Below are 21,911 nucleotides of genomic sequence, written 5' to 3' on the forward strand. Positions count from 1 at the left end.
GTCTGGAAGAAAATCACTGCGGCAGAGAGTGAGTGAACATGCAGTAAAATTCAGCTGGAGCGTTTGGGTGCGGGGCAGATACTTGCGCAAATGGGCGGGTACGGGATGGAAAAAACAGTCCCTCGCAGACCTCTACCCTGTACTTCCAGTACTTGCACTGGCCTGTCCCCTTCCTAGAGACTGATTTTCCCTCTCCATTTGCATTGTGTCTTTTCCTCTTCATTGTTTTATGATTACCTCGTTCCTGAATTGATATGTAAACTCTATCCCATTTACTGACGTGCCGAATGCTTTGGGGACACACTTCTTTCAAATTGTAAAGACAAAGATTCAACTTGATGATTCAGAAGGGAAGCATCAAATTCACTTTTTGATTAAAGCATTGTATACAGTCAATCTTGTTGATCCAGGTTTGGACGAGCACATTGAATCTGATATAATTCCAAAGTGGCTGACATGCAAGAAGCCCTGTCTCTTTTATTGTTGGAGTAAGCCTTCTAAAACATTTTCCAGACAGAAAGATTGACATATCCAAGCAGCTTTTGAGATCACTTTGCAGGAGATATGTCTGTCTCACTCCAAAACTTGGGGACCATGGAAAAGGCTGCTGAGAAAGCCTGACCCCAATCCAGATCTTGATAATGAGAATCCCTCAATTTCTCCCGAAAGCCCAAGCATCAACTCTGGAGGGAATGTTGTGGAGGCTTTATGAGCACTGCTGCCTGTACATGACATGTGCAGGGCATGGATGAAGAAGATTTCCCAGACCTGTTGGGGGCACTTGGCAATTAGTTGACCAAGTCTCTGTGAGTTAGTGTGAATGCATCAGTTATGCAAAGAGCAATGTCCAAAAATTGAGATTAAGCTTCACTTTGAAACTGGGATAGACTATTTTGGGTCCTGGATAAACGTTGGTTGGTTTCTTTGAAGACTTTGGGGATTTTTGGGGACTTTGTGCTATTTTTCATTTTGGAGCTGACAGAATCAATACTGAAAAAAATGTTTGTCTTTCATTTTATGGCTGTAGTTCTGTGGAGAGGATGCAGTTTGTGTACCCATTATAGACCTGAGAGGTTGTTATTTTGGGGGGAATAGAAAATTTAAGCCATTGTATAATTCTAATATTTCAAAGTTCCAGCTCCTTCAATGCACCTTTCCATAATTTATTTCAGACAACTATCCATGAGCAATAGATCAAAATACACGTGGATGTAAATTTCAAAGAGGTTGAAAATTACATCTGCTCGTGTTTTATTTGTACTCCGTCGTATCCATGTAACATTCCTGTTCTTATTAACTCTCTATCACTGTGGTGTGCTCAAGGCAAACTCTCTAATAACAACACAGCTTCTCCATTCATTTTATGGTGATCTTACATCTAACACTGCTGGCTGCATCCATGACAGTGCCTGCCACCTTTCTGCTGTTTCAGACCATCCAAACCTTGCATGCCATGGTGCCCCTCTTCTGCAACAATGCTGCAACACTTACCCTAAACACAGCCCCATCTCTCTCCCCTATTTGCAAGACTGTGAATGCTTCAGTCACTCCAATCGCTGCAGTTACATCGAGGTGCTAAACACCGTCATATGCGTGAGCTGTAAGCACAACACTAGAGGGCAGCACTGCCAGCTGTGCAAGCTTGGATACTACCGCAATGCCTCAGCAGAGCTGGACGATGAGAATGTTTGCATAGGTCAGTCCTCCAGCACTCCCATCCACAAACATGGCTTATCACATATCGCACACTCCCCAAATCTACCATCTGGCCTTCCCTTCTATTGCTCTATCACACTCCATCCCTTCACTCCCTTCTGTGTGTTTGTCAATCCCTCTGTTGTCACCAAGTCTCATCATGCATGCTTTTGTGCGTCAACAAAATCACATCAATCCACATCTCTTCAGTTTTTGACTGTGGGCAGACAAACAACCAACAAACTGGCACGTCAAGGATGTGACATGATGATCCATGGAAAATTATGACAGAACACATTGTAAAAAAACATTTCCCCATCTTAATTAGTGTTATTTTTAATGTTTGATTGTACAAAGCCACAGCTTTACACTTCTATCTAGCGAGAGCAAAGATAGAATAAAGAAAATGTGGCAGCGGGGGCATGGTCAAGTGCTCGTCCGGGGGAGAAAGCGGTAAGGGTGATTGCACCTGAGCTAAATTATGTCCAATACCTGTCTCTAATTTCAGTAAGCACGGGGAGACACATTGGTGAATTAAAAAGCCTTACCTGTGATTCAAAGCCCCCTGTTTCCTGTGTCCTCCTTCCCTCCTTGTGAGAAATGTTTTAACTGGTGCCGAAACCTGGGATATTATCCAAGGAGGGAAGGAGGACACGGGAAACAGTATGCTTTGAATCACAGGTAAGGCTTTTTAATTCACCAAATCTCACGCTTTACAGCTTCCAAAATAACACAACAGCTTTTTAACTGGTCTCTATGTGTCAGACTCTCTCTCTTGACTGGAGGCTCTGTGGCTGTCTTTATGCCACTCTCCCCGTGCTCACTAAAATTAGAGACAGGTGTTAGACATAATTTAGCTCAGGTGCAAGCGCCCTTACCGCTTTCTCCACCAGGCGAGCACTTGACCACGCCCCCGCTGCCACAGAAAATTACAAACTGAAAGAAAGAAAGAAATAAAGAAAGAAAGAAAGAAAGAAAGAAAGAGAGAAAAGTCAGACAAGAAAGTCAGACAGGTGTCACAGTGAGGTAGAGGTGATGTCTGCTATCACACTTCTATAGTGAGATGTCTAGGAGGACTATCACCCACAATAAAAGGTGCTGCATGCTGCATATGTCACTCTAGAAAAGAGAAAGCGAGAGAGAAGGCACAGAGTGAGAGAGAAGGAACAGAGCGAGAGAGGCGTCTAGAGGCAGGTCACGGCTTTGTGACTTACACATACATCTTTAGGTGTTACAGGTCACATACTCTGACCTTCACCTCAACCTAGCAATAACTGTAATCACTGGAGGGTCAAAGCTGTCAAAATATGTGAAAAGTGCATTGTGGGAGAGGTTTATGTTAGTGTTTTAGCAAAGCATTAATAATTAATAAGCATAAATGTCTTTTGCTTTGAAATGAAATGTTTTTAAAAGCACCAGCTCTTAAGCAAAGCCTAACGGCTGTATTCACATGTATAAAGAGTTCTTCTCAGAAGTTGTGGGTATCTGAAAATAGTCTTTGCATTTATTTTGAGTATTCCAATGGAATGAATAGTGTTTCTCATCATAACAGTTTGGTATAATAATCATACATGTTGACACACATATAAATATGTAGTTCAAAGAAAATACTCTATGACATAAAAAGACATAAAGATATGAACCAACCAAAAAAAAGAAAAAAAATATATCTTCTCAAAAGGCACCACTATGCCCAACTCAGTACAGCACTCATGAAATGAGGGTGCACCCGGCGACTTCCATCCCCTGAGTATCACCTGCCTGCCGACCATCACGCAGGTAAGCACCCAGTTTTTTTATGCGTTTATTTATTATATACAGTGCATCTGGAAAGTATTCAGACAGCGCTTTTGTTATTTTACAGCCTTATTCCAAAATTTATTAAATTCATTATTTTCCTCAAAATTCTACCAACAATACCCCATAATGACAACATAAAAGAAGTATTTTTGAAATGTTGAAAATGAAAAAAATCACATACATAAGTATTCACAGCCTTTGCATGACACTCAAAATTGAGCTCAGGTGCATCCTTTTCCCCGTCTGTCGCTCACTTCGACGTTGTGTCGAAGAAGCGATACTAGGGGTCTGTCTTGAGAGCCTTTTGCATCTCTGATCTATGAGAAAAGGCCAATGAGAAATTGGCAAACAGAATTTGTATGTCCCACCACCAGACATACGGGTATAAAGGGACGGAAATGCATCTGTTTCATTCAGAAATTTTCTTCGGAGACGACTGGTGTATGCAGCGAGCTGCGAGTCACACACCCCGCCCCCCAACACGCTCGTTGACTTCCGTTCGGGCTCGAGGCAACGGCGGCTCACCTCACGGCCAGCCTGCCTATCCTTTTGAGCCCCCCGACACGGATGAGCTCGCCGTGGATGACTCGACTGGGCTGCCGCCTTCGGGCCAGCACGCCCAGTCTGAGGCTTACGCCCAGATGTCCGACATGCTTGTCCGGGCCGCTGTCAGCGTGGGGCTGGACTGGAACCCTCCGTCCTCCCCACAGCCTTCTCGGCTGGAAGATTGGTTCCTCGGATGGTTCGGCAAGGCCCAGGTAGATCTGTTCACCTACCGAGAGACCTCCCACTGCCTGCTCTGGTATGCCCGAAAAGAGGCTGCCCTCTGGGCAAACGCACTGGCACACAGCTGGCCCATGGTGTTGTGCAAGTATGCATTTCCCCCAGTGAGCCTGCTTGCACAGGTGCTGTGCAAGGTCAGGGAGGATAGGGAAGAAGTCTTTCTAGTGGCTCCCTATTGGCCCATTTGGACTTGTTCTTGGATCTCATACTCCTCGCGACAGCCCCTCCATGGCAAATTCCCCTGAGGAAGGACCTTCTTTCTCAGGGACAGGGCACACTCTGGCATCCGCACCCAGACCTATGGAACTTCCACGTCTGGCCCCTGGACGGGATGCGGAAGATCTAGCTGATCTACCACCTGCTGTCGTAGACACGATAAACCAAGCCAGAGCCCCTTCTACCAGGCAACTTTACACCCTGAAGTGGTGCTTGTTTGCAAATTGGTGTTCTCCCGGGCTGAAGACCCACAGAGGTGCGCAGTCAGATCAGTGCTTTCATTCCTGCAGGAGAGGTTGGAGGGGAGGCTGTCCCCCTCCACCTTGAAGGTGCATGTAGCTGCTATCGCGGCCCACCATGACACAGTAGACGGCAAGTCTTTGGGTAAGCACGACTTAATTATCAGGTTCCTAAGAGGCGCCCGGAGGTTAAATCCCTCCCGGCTGAGCTTGTTCCCCTCCTGGGATCTCTCAGTGGTCCTCTCAGGCCTTCAAAGACCCCCCTTCGAGCCACTAGGATCAGTCGGACTCGGGCCCTTCTCCTTGAAGACTGCCCTCCTGATCGCACACTCCTCTATCAAAAGAGTCGGGGACCTGCAAGCGTTCTCTGTCAGAGACCCTACCCGTCCGGCAGACACTCACGTGATCCTAAGACCGCGACCGGGCAACGTGCTCAAGGTTCCTACCACTCCCTTCAGGGACCAAGTAGTGTACCTGCAAGCGCTGCCCTACTTGGACCTCACGCAGAGCTTTAGACACTCTGAGCAGCTCTTTGTCTGCTTTGGTGGACAGACGGAAAGGGAACGCTGTCTCCAAACAGAGGCTTTCCTACTGGGTAGAGGATGCCATTACGTTGGCCTATCGCACCCAAGCCATGCCCCCCTTTACGGGTCTGAGCACACTCAACAAGAAGTGTTGTGTCCTCATGGGCACTGGCCAGGGGCACCTCCCTAGCAGATGTATGCAGAGCAGTAGGTTGGGCAACACCCAATACCTTTGCAAGATTTTACAATCTCAGGGTTGAGTCTGATTCGTCCCGTGTTTTCACAGGTCCTAGCCTGTAGAACTCAGTACACGCTGACAAACTGACCTGGTGGAATGCACATAATGCCTTTTCCCTCTGCTGAGGTAATACTGTGCACCTTTACTCCAGGAGATTCCATGAACTCGGCTCCCTGGATGACTCCTCCCTAGCCCTCTGGTCTGCAAATTCAGCGGAGGAATTCGCCAACCAAGACCAATGCGGGTACTCAATTTACCCTGTATTGGAATAGATGCTCCACAGGACGGGCTCCCATGTGGATTTTTCCCCCTGCGTGTATTTTCAGCAGTACGGTCCCCTTGTGAGTGGACCCGCATCTCCCTTGGGCAGTCCTAACGGACCCCCGGTCGCAGTGTTTGTAGCAACTCCTACATTGAAGCATGGTGGTGACAGCACATAGCCAAAATGTCATTGAGTGGCCATGCCAGAGGCCAGACTTGAACCCAATTGAACATCTCTGGAGAGATCTGAAAATGGCTGTGTACTGACGCTCCCCATCCATCCTGATGGAGCTTGAGAGGTCCTGCAACGAAGAATGGGAGAAACTGCCCAAAAATAGGTGTGCCAAGCTTGTAGCATCATACACAAAAAGACTTGAGGCTGTAATTGGTGCCAAAAAAACCTGTAAAAAGGTGATTCAACAAAGTTTTTTTTTTTTTTTATAAATTTGCTAAGATTTCAATCAAACTTCTTTTATATTCTCATTATGGGGTATTGGTTGTAGTATTTTGAGGAAAATAATGAATTTAGTCAATTTTGGAATAAGGCTGTAACATAACAAAATGTGGAAAAAATAAAGAGATGTGAATACTTTCCGGGTGCGCTGTATATTTACCCGCCCCATCACCCAAAATACAAAGTCTGGGGCAGAATAAAATCTGAGTGCCCAAGACCTCACAGGAAAAACTCTGAACCCCCGACCAAAACTCCTGAATCTCAACGCAGGACCAAAAACCATGGGCTATGTCCACATTCTACAACTGGCATTGCCAACAATTAGGTGTGTATTGAAGGCCAAGCCTATACAGTCTACAATAAAAACAGTGCAGAATCTTAAATTGAATGAGGCGCATGCTTGCATCCCTAGACATAGACTTGACATCTTTAAAAATCCTACCCCATTCTCTATCTTCCAGTACTAAATTCAAGTCTCTCTCCCATAACTTCTTTAGAGATGTTAAAACCCTGTCCCCTAGACTCTGAATTAGCCAGGAATAATGCGCTGAAACTTCATGACCTTTTCTAAAAGCAGCAAACACCATCTCAAGAGTGTCTGCCACTTTAGGGGGCTGAGTACGACACCAAAAGGTGGTACAGAGTAGATGGTGCAGCTGTAAGTACCTGAAGAATTGAGATCTGGGAATTCCAAACCGCTGTATAACATTTTTAAAGGATCTCAACGCTCCATTTTCATATAGGTCACCCAGCGTAGTAACGCCCCTCCCAATCCATTCTGTCCAGCAGAAAGGGGACTTGTTAATGCACAATTTCCGGTTTAACCAATTACTTGCGGCAACGTTCAGATAAGTGTCCAAATTGAACATGTGAGAAACTTTTGTCCACACTAAATGCATGTGTGAAATAACGGGATGTGTCTTTACTTCTCTGGCCAGCTTGTTAGAAAGACTTTGCAATGGTAAGGTAGGGACAAGGACCTACTGTTCAACAAAGAGCCAGGGAGGGGCTCTCTCAGGTGGAAGTGACCAATGTGCCAAATGTCTGAGACCAAAAGCATAATAGTAATACAAAAACTTGGGGAGACCTAACCCACCTTTGTCAACTGTCCAGTGTAACTTGCTAAAACACATTTGAGGATGTTTACCATTCCAGATAAAGGATTTAGCAATACATTCATATTGTTTAAAATAAAAGAGGGGATCTTCAATGGGGAGAGACTAGTAGGTAGGAATTTTGGAATACAATTAATTTTAATAACATTAACCTTCCCAATCATAGATAAATGTAATGAAGCCCACCTGCCCATATCACACGTAAACCTTTTTATTAAGGGGTCAAAATGAACTGTAACTAAATTGAATAATAAAATATAATCTCCAAAATATTTCACCACCAGCAAATTTTCTGAGGGAGTTGTAGAAAAAGATTCTCTCTGTTTAATATATCTAGCCAAAAGTTTTGCTGCTTTGTCCTCTGAATCAAATTCTGTCTTTCCCTGAATATCCAAAACTCCACCTTAAGTTACAAAATAGTATTATATTTGTATTTCAATTGGGTCAACTCTCTGAGGCCATCAGATGAAATTCGGTGCTTCAGCTCTGCCTCTGCACTTTTAATATTTCCTTCCAACTCCACAAGTTCACGTGCTTTGGATTTTTTGGTGAATGCGGCATAGTATATGATCCGACCCCTAAGAACTGCCTTAAGTGCATCCCAAGCCATGCCCACAGAGGATACTGAGGGCCTGTTGGTCTCCATATAAACATTGATTTCAGCCTTTTTGAAATTTGTTGCAAATTAGGATTTTACAAAAGGGATACCTTAACCTTCTGGGGTCTGAGGGTGTTTATGGCCTGGAGTTTTGACATGCCTTGACATTTGTGCTTTTTTTCAGTTGTTTAAAAACACATTAATGGCTAACACTGTATTCAGCACAAACTGGGCTACAATAATATGTGAGCAACATGTGTGTACATGTTTATATTTTTGAAAAAACAAAAATTGTAAGTGATTGAAATAAGGCCATACAACACATACTAAACATTTATCCACACGACTTTTGAGAACTGGATCTTGTAGCCTAGAGTTTTTGCTACAAAATTATGTGAAAACCATCCTGATCACTCATTCATACAAAACAATTTAGTCATTTAACTTTTGTAAGACACTTTTAGTGTTAGAAAGGTCATATGCAAGGAGGCATCATGAATATTTATGTATTTCACACCTGAGGAGACAAAGACCCCTCCCCTGGGCCAATCAATGAGGAATGTGACAGAAAGAGAATGAATTTGAGGAGATTTAATGATCAAAATCAAGTTTTAAGTTGAAATAATCTGACTAAACATTTTCTTTACATAAAGACTTTACTTACCAAAATACAGTAAAAAAAAAGTTTTCTATTTGAATATATTGTAAAATGCTATTTGTGATAAAACTGAATAAACAGCATCATTACTACAGTCTTCAGTGTCACACAATCCTTCAGAAATCATTCAATATGCTGATTTTCTAATATGGGCATGTTTACATCACATTTTACTAATTTACACCCAAACAGATATTTCCAAGCACAAGCTTTGTTGGTGATAATGAGGCAGCATAAACACTAGTTAAAATATAATCTAAACATTCATATTATTTTTATATCATATTACATATCATGTTTATATCATACAGCATACAATTTAAATGCCTGCTTTAGCTAAAACAGCATTGGTGAAAAACGGCATGTAACTGAAACTTGCCTATTAGGACGTATTTCAAATTTCAATACTCAGATTCATGGCTGCCAAGTCTGGAAACAGTCCCACTAGTAATGTTTATATAAAATAGCATGCCAACTAATATGTAAGTAAAACTAAATTACTTACTCATCCGAAATTGTATCCTCGGCTGGATCAATTCACTCTTCAAAATGCAAACGTTCATCGGAGTCCCACTCTTCTTCTGAGGAAACTGTTAACTCTGTCACTATCCAGGAATTTCCTCACTTGTGTCCAAATGCACAGAAAAGTGAATGAACTTGATGTTTTTAAGGCACAGTCGGGGGCGTTTACCATTTGCATTGATAGTCTCAGTACATTACTGTATGAATAGCGCCCTCTGCCCGTGGGTGTGATCACATTAGGTATAATTAGCTGAGCCAGGAGAAACTGTACATCACTTTGTTTCATACAGATTACATTGCAGGATAATATTTGTTTTAAATTTGAATTGTTTTATTTAAAAGTAGATATTTTAAGCTTTCTTTAGACATATGTTTCATGTTTGTTTGATAAGTATTCACAGAGTTTAAGTTCATTTTTTTGAGGTGTTTCTGAAATATTCTTGCGAACACAGAGACTGCTGAAAGATCACCCTTTTTATTTTCTTTATTTTACAAAAGCACAAGGATTTGTTGTTATTGTGAGTGTACATAAATAAAAGTAGACCCTTTATAGTCTCTATAGATGTCTGAACATATATGTATATCCCAAAATGAAGGAGTATTTTAAGTTGTTTCCGCTGTAATGACGAAAAATCCAGCAGGACTCCTCCGTTGACCACAGAGGGTTAAAGCACCAACTATATGATTTATTTTTCTCTGTTTGTGGCAACACCTCTAAACTCACCAGGGAATGATCTGAGAATAAATGATTCCAATTTAGCAATCAACAACCACTGAATTGAGGGATTCATATGGGTTCAAATGTCTCCAAATATCTGTAAGACCAATATTTTTACACATCCTGTGAAGCATCAGTGTTGCTCTAGGGGGCTTACACACTTTTTCTTGACTATACTGAGTCCATTAATATATTAAAGTCTCCTCTCAATATTATATCATGAGGGGTGCCAGCGGATTGCAACATCCCTTCAAGATCTAAAAAAAGGTCTGATCATCAGCATTAGATGCATACATTTTAGCCAAAATCAACCTTTGCCTCTGAATTTCAGCTAAAACAATAATGACTCTTCCTAATTTATCAATAATCTGTTTGAGAAATTTGAATTGTAGATGTTAATTTATCAATATAATGACTCCCCTGCTTTTACTTTAGCCAGCACTAAAGAAAACATGTCCAACAATATTTTCCAGGTTCCTGTGGGGAAAGATGAGTTTCTTGAAGAAACACAATATCATATTTATTACGTTTAAGAAATGTATAGGGTGCCCCAACCCATTCACATTCCATGTGGAGAGAGATAATCCACTCATATTAACATTTTACATTTTTATATAGTAGAAAATAGGTCTTGTGTCAAAAACTAAATTATAAAGACCACATTTCAGCATTAGTGCAACAATAAAACCCTGAACAAAACAAAAAGAAAAATGTGCACATTAAACCCTGTGGCAGGGCAGAGGGCGGGGCCGGGTCGTGATTCTAAACACCCGGTCCCTAATCAGGCTAATCAAGCCTTCGAGAGGGAAAGACAAACACACACACATGACGGACATGTCCGTAAACGATCTCTCCCGCACCATCCTCCGCAGTCGGCCTTTATCCCTCTCGGACTGGGTGTGTAGAATCATGACCCGCCCACGCCCTCCGCACTGCCACAACCCCATGCATGACAGCGTAGATCCCTCTAAACTCAAAGAGTCCTTGCATGCCAACAAGAACCCTGTGACAACTTTGCCATCAGATTGCTGAAGCCCAGTGCCTCTACAAATTTTGTGAGGCAAAATTACATAACAGAAAATACTTTATAAAACAAACTCAAAGAACAAAAAGAGCACAAAGAACAAGCAGATTCATCCACAGCTGTATTGAAGGTATGTTCCTCCACAAAACAAACTTCAGTCGCTAGCACAAAAGATACAAAACAGGCATCCCGGTTCCTCGGATGGACAAGTGTATATTTAACGAGTCAACTTGAATCAGAGGCCACATAAGAAACACTCCATGATTTGAAATATACATGTATACAAATATTCAATCAACGAGTCAACTTGAATCAGAGGCCACATAAGAAACACTCCATGATTTGAAATATACATGTATACAAATATTCAATCAACGAGTCAACTTGAATCAGAGGCCACATAAGAAACACTCCATGATTTGAAATATACATGTATACTAATAGTCAATCAACTCTATAAAAGTCCACTCTTGCTGTAGGCATGTAGATATTTTGCGGTCATCCTTATCACTGGCCGGGAACTTCAGTGTAAAAACGATCTTCTGTCAATGAAAAAAATGTTGAAGGAGTGTCACTCCGCAAAACAAACTGCAGCCGCTAGGCGGAACCAACACAAAAAGAAAATGTTGTAAATTTTCCAATAAAGCTTTCCTTTGCTCCTCGCCTCGTGTAACACATGTTCTTTATCGGATAATCTCAGTAATTTGGCCAGGTTTGATTGACGGACTGTCTTTCTCAGCGGATCTGCGAGCTGGGACATCTTATGGCCTGCTATGTCGAGTAGACTTGGGAAGAGCTCATCTAGGAATTTCACCATATCTCTGCCCTCCTCATGCTCAGGAATTCCAACAATTCAGATGTGATTCCTGTGGCTCCTATTCTCAAGGTCTTCAAGTTTTTAATATGTTCCAAATCAACTTTGCCAGCAGATTATCAGATAATTCCTTCTCAGATTATTTCAGATATTCAATCCACTTCTCAACTTCTGTCACTCTTGTAACCAACTCAGAGAATTTTGTTTCCATCGCCATAATCGATTGATGTATTATAGCAAGATTTTCTAAGTCAGGAACAACTTTCGTCAGAGTCACAAACATGTTGGACAGTTGACGCTGAATTTCTCGTGCTGCACCATTCAAACCGAGTCCCCTGTCCACAGGCCCATCAGAGGTTTCAGTTTGAGAAGATAAGAGTCTTTTATATCTCCAGAGCCTGAGGATTTAGAATGTTTTGACATATTGACTTCAAAGAGGATATATGTAGCAGGGTTTATCAAATCTCACTGGATTATAATACAAAAATAAGTGAAAACTATCAAAGTGCGCAGAGCTCGTCACCTACACGTCAGCTCCTCGCATGCCGACATGTGACTCAATTGAGATCCAGTTTTTGAATGGCTCTTTGGTAGCACCATGAGAGGAACCTGAACCTGGTTAAGGGTTTGGGTTTGTTGCCCAAATGTCATTAGGTCTAATGCTATCCATGACCTGGAGAGAATCTTACACGTAATAGCAATTAAAGTCAACATGAAATTAGAATGAATCTCTATTTTCATAATAAACATTGTGCAGGATTCATTAGTGCATGTTATTCCAAAGAAGAAAAAAAATGTGTCTGCCTAACTGTTCATTAAATGTGCACTCAGTTTCTGTTCATGTCGACTTGGACCTACACTTACACCTAGGGGCCTGGATGTAGAATTATTCAAACGCAATAGTTTTCAGTCAAAATGCCATTGGAGAAATTCACTATTCACTGTTAGCTATAATTAATGTAATCCACAAGTGAAAGTGTCTGATAACAGGGAGGTTACTTAGATTAAGTGAGTGCTAGTCATGTGAGCTAGTCAGCTGGTCATGTGATCCCTACATGGGGACACTCTCCATGTAGATATAAACAGCTTTTATTAGGTTACTCATATAACTGGAGTCTTTGTCTCATGCGTGTCATTGTTTTTGTATACATGTATATTTCAAAATTGCAATATTTATTTTTTTTTTTTTAAGTAAATCTTTTTTTAATGAGAAAAATGCTGAGTGCACCTTTTAAAATTTTATAATGTCTCTTACTCTGAAATAATTTTTTACTTGGCTGGTATCACCTAGAAAAGGCCAGTTAATGTTAACCAATAGCCAAATTGATAAAGTGGCCTAACCTTTATTATAGTGAAGGTTTTGGCACTAAAAACAAATAATGCTACATTTGAAAAAGAAGTGTTATCATTGGGATACGTCACAATGCTCTTGATGGTGAACTAGACCTTCAGTCTCCACATCCTGGATTAAAAAGCCTTTTAAAAGGTGAATGGCAGTTGTGTTTCAGGATTCAATCAATTCCAGATAGATAAAATCTTCTGCCCTGTGTTTTATCTTGTTGAAAATACTGTTTAATTTAGAAATATGTCACAGTATGATACGTAAATTATATGTCACATTATGATACGTGAATTATAATTATTCAACTTCAGTGCACTTGTGGATTGAAAATGGTATGGATTATCAGGACCCCTCCACCATCTTTCTGTCTTTATACTTGTTTGTATGTGTCCTTCATGCCACAATTTTTTACAGTATATAAAGTATTTTTATTTAAAAAACATTTTTTATAAGAAAATTAGTATTCCATACAATCATTCAGTAAAGGCAGTAAAGGTTTGCATCACCCTGCATTTTTTGGATTGTGGGATTTCCAAGACGTTAAACATTTACAAGCTTACGTTCCCCATGCTAAAGTGCGTGCCATTATCTCCATTTCCACTCTCCCTCACCTTTCCCAGCTAATGCTTCCCATTTGTTACTTTGAAATGGTAGATGTGAGGTAAATATTCAGTTAAACTGTGGTTATATATATGTCCTTTGTAGACTAGGAATGTGCATGGAGTCAGCGGAGGCCCATTTTGAGCCGAAAATGCTGTTTGTGTAGAAAACAGGGATATTATTCATGAGCTGATCAGAGAGGCTAAAGACCGCAGACCCCGTCTCTCCACTGTGTGTATGTGTGTGTCTTGTTTCTACAGACTGTAATTGTAATCCCTTTGGCTCAGACTCTGATCGCTGTAATGGCACAGGATATTGTAAATGTAAGGAAGGAGCGACAGGGGCTAAGTGCCACGAATGTCTGCCAGGATATTTGTGGGACAATGGCTGCAAATGTAAGTAGAACATCCACCCAATCTGCAGCTTCGGTCCCTTGCTATCTTTATTTCACTCTTTCCCCCACTCTCCCTCCTCTCTCTGTTTGAATGCAGATTGGTTTGTCAAATCACTTGGAAAATAATTTAGGACCGAGTTGCATCAGAGGCTTAGTCACACCTGTTATACTGCCTTGTTAGTGGTTTAGCAACAGATATTTCAATACAGGGTATTACCATCATTATAATTTTTTGTTATCATTTCTATAAGTTATATAATTATTATACAATTATTGTAGAATTTTCCTGAAGCATTGTGCCACACAGTGTAAACAAATCTTGGTGGGATTTTATTCATGTGTATTTGCGTTGATTCTAACCCAAGGCCAGCTAGAATGTGCGCAGATGAAAGCAGACAGCTGAGCTAATATTTGGAGTTGGCAGAACGTTTGACACCTATGCAAATGCTATGCTTTGTTTTCAGGCTGTTTGCTGTTATGGCCACACTGTGATGGCTGGTGCTTCTTTCTTGGCTTCAAGCATTGCGGTTAAAATAATCTGCAGGTCAAGCATTGATTTGTATTCTCTGGTATGTGCTTCCAGAATCAAAGGTCAACATTTACCGAAGCCTCAGATAACACAAAGGGACGTTGAGTCAGAATGAACAGGAAGCTGTGTGTAATAATGTGAGATTCGGTAAATATGTGTTGTTGTGTCCAGAGCTGCTTTGAATTCAACAGCATGAGGCTGATTTATGCCACCTACAATAGTGTGAGAAGCAGAAATTCACACCCTCACCTAAGTCTGGATAAAAGTAAACCACAAGACTTGGTGTAAATGGTGACAAGTGTCAAATACTCCCTTTACAGTCTGTTCTGGGAGATGTACAAAAATATAAATAAAGAAACAAGATGTTAATGACTCACACCAGTAATTTATACAGTATACATATCCATCTCCCACCAGCAGGGTTCAAGCATTACCATGTGACTGTGGCCAATTAAATGCAAGATGATAAAGCACAATAACCATTTTAATTTGATGTTGTTATCAACTCAACAGCATTTTGTTATATGTTCTAGACAATTAATCTAAGTTCACATTTGTCTCATGATTGCAAAAAGTCCCTAAGGCCAAGATGTCTGTGCAAAAGCATTCTCCCAGAATGTGTCCATTATACAGATTTTAGTGTGCAATTAAAGCTTAAATCTTTCTTCAAATAAGCATTTTCTTCCCACCTCACCATGCAATCACTGCTGTTCTCAATAAATATTATCCCTCTTATCAAAAGCAAACCCAATAAATTGCTCAATTTATTCTCTTATTAGGGTTTATTTACATCCCAGCAAATTGTAAACGTGCAGGATTGAAAGTGATCTATCTCTTAAAATAGGTGCTCATATTTATTAGCTCAAAATGCCGTCCAAAGTATAGACTCTAGAGCAGTGTTTCCTAACCTTTTACCTGCCACGGCACACTTTTTATGACTAAAAAATTCGAAGGCACACCACTATCCCACATAGGCTAACCGTCGTCAATATTTTTCTTTTTCATGAACTTGTTCATGTTTTCTGTCCATCTTAGTAGCGCGTTTACTTGTTTGAAATTCGGCTATGCAAAAATACAACAACAAAAAAACAATCACATACTTATGCGTTAGACTTTCTCATCGTCCGCCATTTTGACGGATAGGGTCATAAAAATTCTGTCAATCTTTTATTACCCGTCATTTTAATTTTCATATTTGAATGATAATAAGACATTTAATAGCATTTATTTTAGTTCACATTAAAATTTTCATGATGAACTTACAGGACGAGCATATAGCAGATTGTGCATTTATGTATTTGTGAAGAGATCAGATGAACAACAGAGACTCCACACAAAGCAGATTAATGTTTTTTTTGCCTGCAGTGACAGCAGAGGCAACTAAAACATGACATATGAATAACGCAATATTACAAAAAAAAACACAATTAAAAATATGAACAAAACGCCTAAAAAAAAGAACTGAACAGAACTCAAACGACAACTCAAACCTTCCTCCTGGTCCGCACCAACTTAAACTGAGTGCTCGCCTGTGCATAATCAAACGCATCAAGATAGACTGATGCTGAGGCAATTGTCATTAGATTTAGACAGACGGTTCTGGGGGCTGAACCCAGCGTCAGTCGCCGCATTGCCCCCCTGACAAGATTTGCAGAAATTGTCACAGAGGGGCAATTTTACGAGTTTGACAAATAAAAAAGAGGGAGGTGTGCACAATAAACATTTAAAACATGTATTTGGAAGAGGGAGTAAAAGCTTGCAGTTGCTTTGAAAGCAGAAAGTAATAAAAGGACTCATTTATGTTTAGGTCGAAGCGTTTTCTTTGTGAATTTAAATTAGTTCAATAACTGGGGTCTCTGATATTCGTAAACGATAAGGTAATATTTAATTAAAAGAAATTAATTATGAGATATTCAATGTCTCTTCACAGATTTGGACAGTTTTAATTATATCTTGTTGTTTAGTACACTCAAAGACATTATTGCTGAAGCAAAAACGTGTGCGTGAAAAACACTTTAGTGTAAAGTGACGTCACTTCATAGACTTCAATGTATTCTGCAGTCATGTGAAAGACCCTTAACGTGAATAAATATCAGTAACTTTTGCGCATTAATCATTGCTCTTCACAATCACAAAAGTGACTGATTATGGTTTAAAAATGGCACATTTCTCAGAAAGGTGAGGAGTTTGGATCCCTGAAACCATACATTTGTTTTCATGTATTTATTTATTTTGTGGAATTTGATCATTTTCCACGGCACACTAGTGGTTGGGGAACACTGCTCTAGAGTGTGTGGTGTAGGCTATAGAGGTTAAATTGTTTGTAGGTATTGAGCAATGTGTTCTCATCCAACAGCAGAAGTAAGGAGTGTAAATAGTCCCCCCTACCCCCTTGTTTGTTAGCACCCATAAAAGCCATAAATCACTGACTGGGCTTTTCTTGCCTCAGCACCTTTTCCTGGTCATCAGGGTGACATCAAACTGAGGAGACAGAAAGAGTTGAATACACAGGGTGAACCAAAAAGACCCAAACTCTTGAGAGATGCATTACCTCCTAAAACTGTGCCACTTTAAAGTCTTTCTTCAGAAGAGGCACAAGAACACTGTTGCCAAAGCACACAGTTGTGGAAAAGGCCATCAATTCATTTGCTCTCTTTCCCTCAAAAGAAAACCCTTAAAGGGTTTCCCTTAAAAACCCTTTCCAGAGACACTGCCAATCAGTCGATATGCCCCACAGGATTCATTATTTACTATTTCTAAAAGGGCAAGCTAGATAGGGTAAAACTGAGCTCATAGAAAGACATTTGATGGTATTATTATTATTAACATCTTCTGTGTTATGATTACATCTGATGCCCAGGAGTAAAACATGCCATTCTAATTGAATTTTTTATTACTTTAACCAGCTCACCACCAGATAACATGTAAAAGACTTTTAATATGGGAAGAGAGAGCAGTAGAAAAAAAAATCACGTTATTCCCCTACACTTACCAAACCGTGTTCCAGGACCTGTACATTTCTTTACATTTGGATACTGATACTTACAAAGGCCCTCATTCATAAACATGAGCAGAAATGATTTCTTATGTCAACCATAAAACCATTATTAATTAAATTATTATTTGAGAAAACTTATGTAAGAATTATGTTGTGAATGACTTGCACTCAAATTTGGTTTGCTTGTGTTTCATGTGTTCATGAATTTGTAAATCAAAATGTACCTTGGCCTTCTAGTGACCCACTGGTACACCAGGAAAAGTCCTGACTCTCCTAATGGACAATCCGATCCTGGCAGTATCTATCCAAGTGTAAAGAAATGTATGGGTTCTGAAACTACAGTCTAGGTGTTATTACCAACAAGTAATATAATGTTCTATCTTCATGCCTGTTATTCAATTGTAATCCAAATAGTTTGTTCGTCTTGAACGTACCATGTCTGAGTGTTGTTTTGTGGTAGAGTGTGGGTTTTCACCATGCAGGGAACGATTGATCTGCATCGTAAAAAGACTCGGCAGTGATGAACATGGGGAATTATGGACACAAACAGGGGCTCATTTTTCCCTGACTCAACCATAAAACCTGTATCCACACAGGAGATGGAGAAAGAGGCTGTAACCATGTAGTTCAGCCAGCTCCCTAATCAGCCTGTTATGACTGTGAGAGTAACACCACCTCTCTCTATCATCCAGCTCTTCCTGTCAGCTCAGTCCATCCAAAAATAGCTCTGCGACAGCCATTAATATTGCCTTGTAGAACCGTTCCAGAGCAGTTGATCAGAGTGGTCAGAGTTTGTTACTTAAATAATTATTTTCTAATGAGCAGGTTTACAATTTTTTTTCCAGCTTTGACAAAAATGGGCATGGTGTGTTCATCAGTTTTTAATTTGTTTCTCTTGGTTTGTTAGTTTGCACTGGAATTTGTTTGCCTGCAGCTTGCTCAACAGCTTGCTTCCAAAGGGAGCAGTTCTGGCCTTGGTGTCCCTCTTGTTAAATGTACCAATGTCTGATATGCTGATCCACCTGAGCGGGCAGTAGCACCATCACAGGAGGCAAAACTCACGTCACTGTCAAGGATTTGTTGAAAATCTTGTTAATGAGTGTTAAGAAGTTCAGGGTAATGGCAGTGCTGCGGTCCCTTGAGACAGACATATTCTTGATTTTTTATTTTTTTTTAAATAAATTAAAAAAAAACATATTCTCTTGACAACTTAATTATTTGTACAAGATGGTGAAATGTCGTGCAACTTGGCACATATTAATAGTTAAAAATGTATTTCCATAGAAACCAACAAAATTAATTTCAAATTTATTAAAAACAAGTCAGTTTTAGCTAGCCTCCAATCCAAAACTTGATTTTAAGAAAGGAAATTAACAAGTCTGTTAACAAGTTTGGTTACTCATTCCATATTTATTTATACAGTGCAAATGACTGATGTATGTCATTAACCTGTAATACACTTCCTTCATCGCATTTCAAACCCTGATGTTTTTAGCCTTCCGTGGCACACAAATGTTTATTTTCCAATAAAAATGATTATGGTTAGGTTTAGGTTTTGGCTAAGAGTTTAGACTGTATGCTTAGGTTTAGGTTTGTGCTAGGTGTTAAACATTGTTCGTTGGTTTCTTTATTTGTTCCCTTTGTGATTAATAGCCAAACAGTTTTGTATGAGTCTGCTTCTGATTTGGCCTTCTCGTACTATTATTAAGACTTGTCAAGAGACTGGGTTGAAAGAAACACTTTACAGCCCAGAGATATTTTTTTTTATTATTATTATATTAGATTATATACACAAACATTTTGTATGATTATACAATTATATACAAAGGGCATTTTATTAAAAGAAAGGGAAGAGAAAATTGATGACCAAGGAGCAGGGATGCTGCATGGATAAATATTTTAAATGATGTGTTTATTCAAAGCTTTCCAAACAAAGAGTTCATTTATTTGTGCAACTAATTTTCAATCAATATTTTTCACTTATGACATTCTATTAATAATGATATTAAGTTTTCTACTTGTGCTTCATTTCAATCAATACTTTGCCTGAACTTTGTATTGACTATTAATGTCTATTTTCAGCATTAGATGAATATATGATATCTCAGCCTAGAGTGCTATGTAATCATAGATTTGTTCATACTTGTTTGGCTGTGTGTGTGTCTTCTACTTACCCTCTTCTTCTCATTGCCACAGCCCAGGTGTGTGACAACGAGCTTCTGCGTTGCCAAAACGGTGGCGTGTGCGTGAACAATGTCCGTTGTCAGTGTCCTCTAGCATACACCGGCCTGCTGTGTGAGAAACCCTGGTGTGAGAATGAGCCGGGGGGTTGTGGCGACTCAGACTCAGGCCAGGCCTCTCACCACCCCCCTGCACTGATTTTGCTTTTGCTGCTGTCTGCCCTGGGTCCCATACTGCTTGTAGAGATCTGCTGGACGACAGCCCTTTGAGAGGCAGATCTCCAAATATCCAGCTTTTTCTGTATGAGCAGCGCACCAGAACCACCGACACTCGGCTGGCCATGTGGAATGTTCCCAAATATCAAAGTGAAATTTGAGAGGATTACAGAAAAAATACAATAAATATATATGTCAATAAAAATAGTATTTATACAAATTGATTACATATAAAAGTCTAAAAGTAAAAAAAAAAAAATTGTTTATAGAATTTACCTGAGCATACGCTTCATGAAGCAAATAAGAGGAAGTAGAGACATGAACTAAGCCATAGATACTCACTCCCCTACCAGAAAGAGAGTGACAGGGACGGAGCGGACAGACTCATCCCTTTCCTCCCTGTATCACTACGGCAATGGGAGCTGTGTTCTGCCAGTGGCATGTACAAGTAAAGCAAGCTGCCGCCCTCACCTGAGCCATTCTGGGTATCATGCTGGCTAGACTGCTTTCAGCTATTTTGAAACTGAGCAATGGGGAAACTGTCTGGATTATGTGAACTAAAAAATAAAAACAACATAAAAATAAAGATAGCAGTATTAATGAAGAGAAAGACTCATGAAAAGAAACAAAAGCATTCTTTGCTGTCTGTGCATTGTGGATTTAAGGGAATTTATTCATACTGTCACATCTGATCTGCTTTCGAAATTGAGCTTGTCCCACCAACACCACCACCAAACCCAACTCCACCTCGACCCCATCTCAAAAAAAAAAAAAAACTTTAGAGTGTCCTTTGTGTCAAGAGCCCGTCCCTCTTCAACCCTGTGCTTTTGTAAATGTTATTCTGTAAACCTTGCTGGTTGAATGATATTCTTTTATAGATTTTTGTTTTCTTTTTGTTCTGTGTGATGTTAGTCACACTCATGTGGTACACCCACACACCCCCGCTATTCCCACACCCAAAGAATTATTATTAAAAAACATAACGTTTCAAATGTGACAGACTGCTGAGGCCACAGTCAAATATGTATGTTTTCACCCAAACAGATGAAGTGCTTAGACAGTCATCAGTGTATTTAATTTTTGTATTAATACAGAAGTTATTTTCTTGACAGAGTAAAAATAATGTAGAACATTTACTTTTTTGTATTATTGCTGAAATGTGTTTAAGGGCAACATTTTAGTGCATTCAATCAAGGTGCAGAACAGAGTTAAATAACTTTACGTTCATCTGAGGTTTCATTTTATTTATTTTTTTATTTATTTAATTTTTTTTCCCCTTCAGTTGGATTGTAAGTTTTCCTAAAGTATATTAGCAACATGCTGGCATCAAAGAATATCAGTTTACATACAGTATTTATACTGAAGTGTAAAAAAAAGAAAATCACACCAAAGGACATTCTAAATGTTTTCTTGTTGCTTTAACACTGAAAAATTTAAGTGAATAAAACTTTAAAAAGTACTTTGTTATTTGCGTCTCCTTTTATTTCAAAATCGTGGTGAATATAAATGAGAAGTATGTTTCTGCATTGAAAACGCAAAATGTCTAGCCTGCATATATATTGCATACTTTGCAGAACAGTGGAAAATGCTTTAAGCCTCAGAATGTTTTGCACACCATTTATCTTGAATTCAATACAGTAAAGATTTGTTTCAGGGAAACGCATTATCGGAAGGGCAAAATTAAATATTAACAGCCATTGATTTCTCTTTGAGGACCTGTTTTATGGAGTTGGTCTTGCATGTGAGTAAACTGCCCATCTATCACTCAGTCTTGTTTTAAACAGAAACTTTAACAGCCGTTTTCACGATTATAGACTGTAGTGACAACACGGATCTGCTAAATGATTCATTTTTTTACGGAGAAGCCTCTCCTCTTCTACAGTTCACCTCTGCTGTGTGTTTGCTTAGGAAAAAGGAAATATTGTTTTGGATATTTTTTTATATTATGTTTATAAACCACAATTCTATTTAATATTTCATCTTGAAATGGTGA

The 21,911-nt window shown here is 39.7% G+C and overlaps 1 protein-coding gene across 1 annotated transcript in view; it reads left to right on the forward strand.

Annotated features, from left to right (window-relative positions):
- The window catches only part of LOC127635122 (netrin-G1-like), a 158,217-nt gene extending 136,913 nt beyond the window's left edge, over positions 1-21,304 (forward strand). Inside the window, exons 6-8 of the mRNA XM_052114915.1 lie at positions 1,529-1,696; positions 13,862-13,996; positions 19,719-21,304. Coding sequence (XP_051970875.1) covers positions 1,529-1,696; positions 13,862-13,996; positions 19,719-19,972 — 557 coding nt within the window. The 3' untranslated portion in view covers positions 19,973-21,304. The remainder of the gene's footprint in view (positions 1-1,528; positions 1,697-13,861; positions 13,997-19,718) is intronic.
- The last annotated feature ends 607 nt before the right edge of the window (positions 21,305-21,911 follow it).

The sequence above is a fragment of the Xyrauchen texanus genome, chromosome 42, assembly GCF_025860055.1.
Source record: "Xyrauchen texanus isolate HMW12.3.18 chromosome 42, RBS_HiC_50CHRs, whole genome shotgun sequence".
Lineage (NCBI taxonomy): Eukaryota > Metazoa > Chordata > Actinopteri > Cypriniformes > Catostomidae > Xyrauchen > Xyrauchen texanus.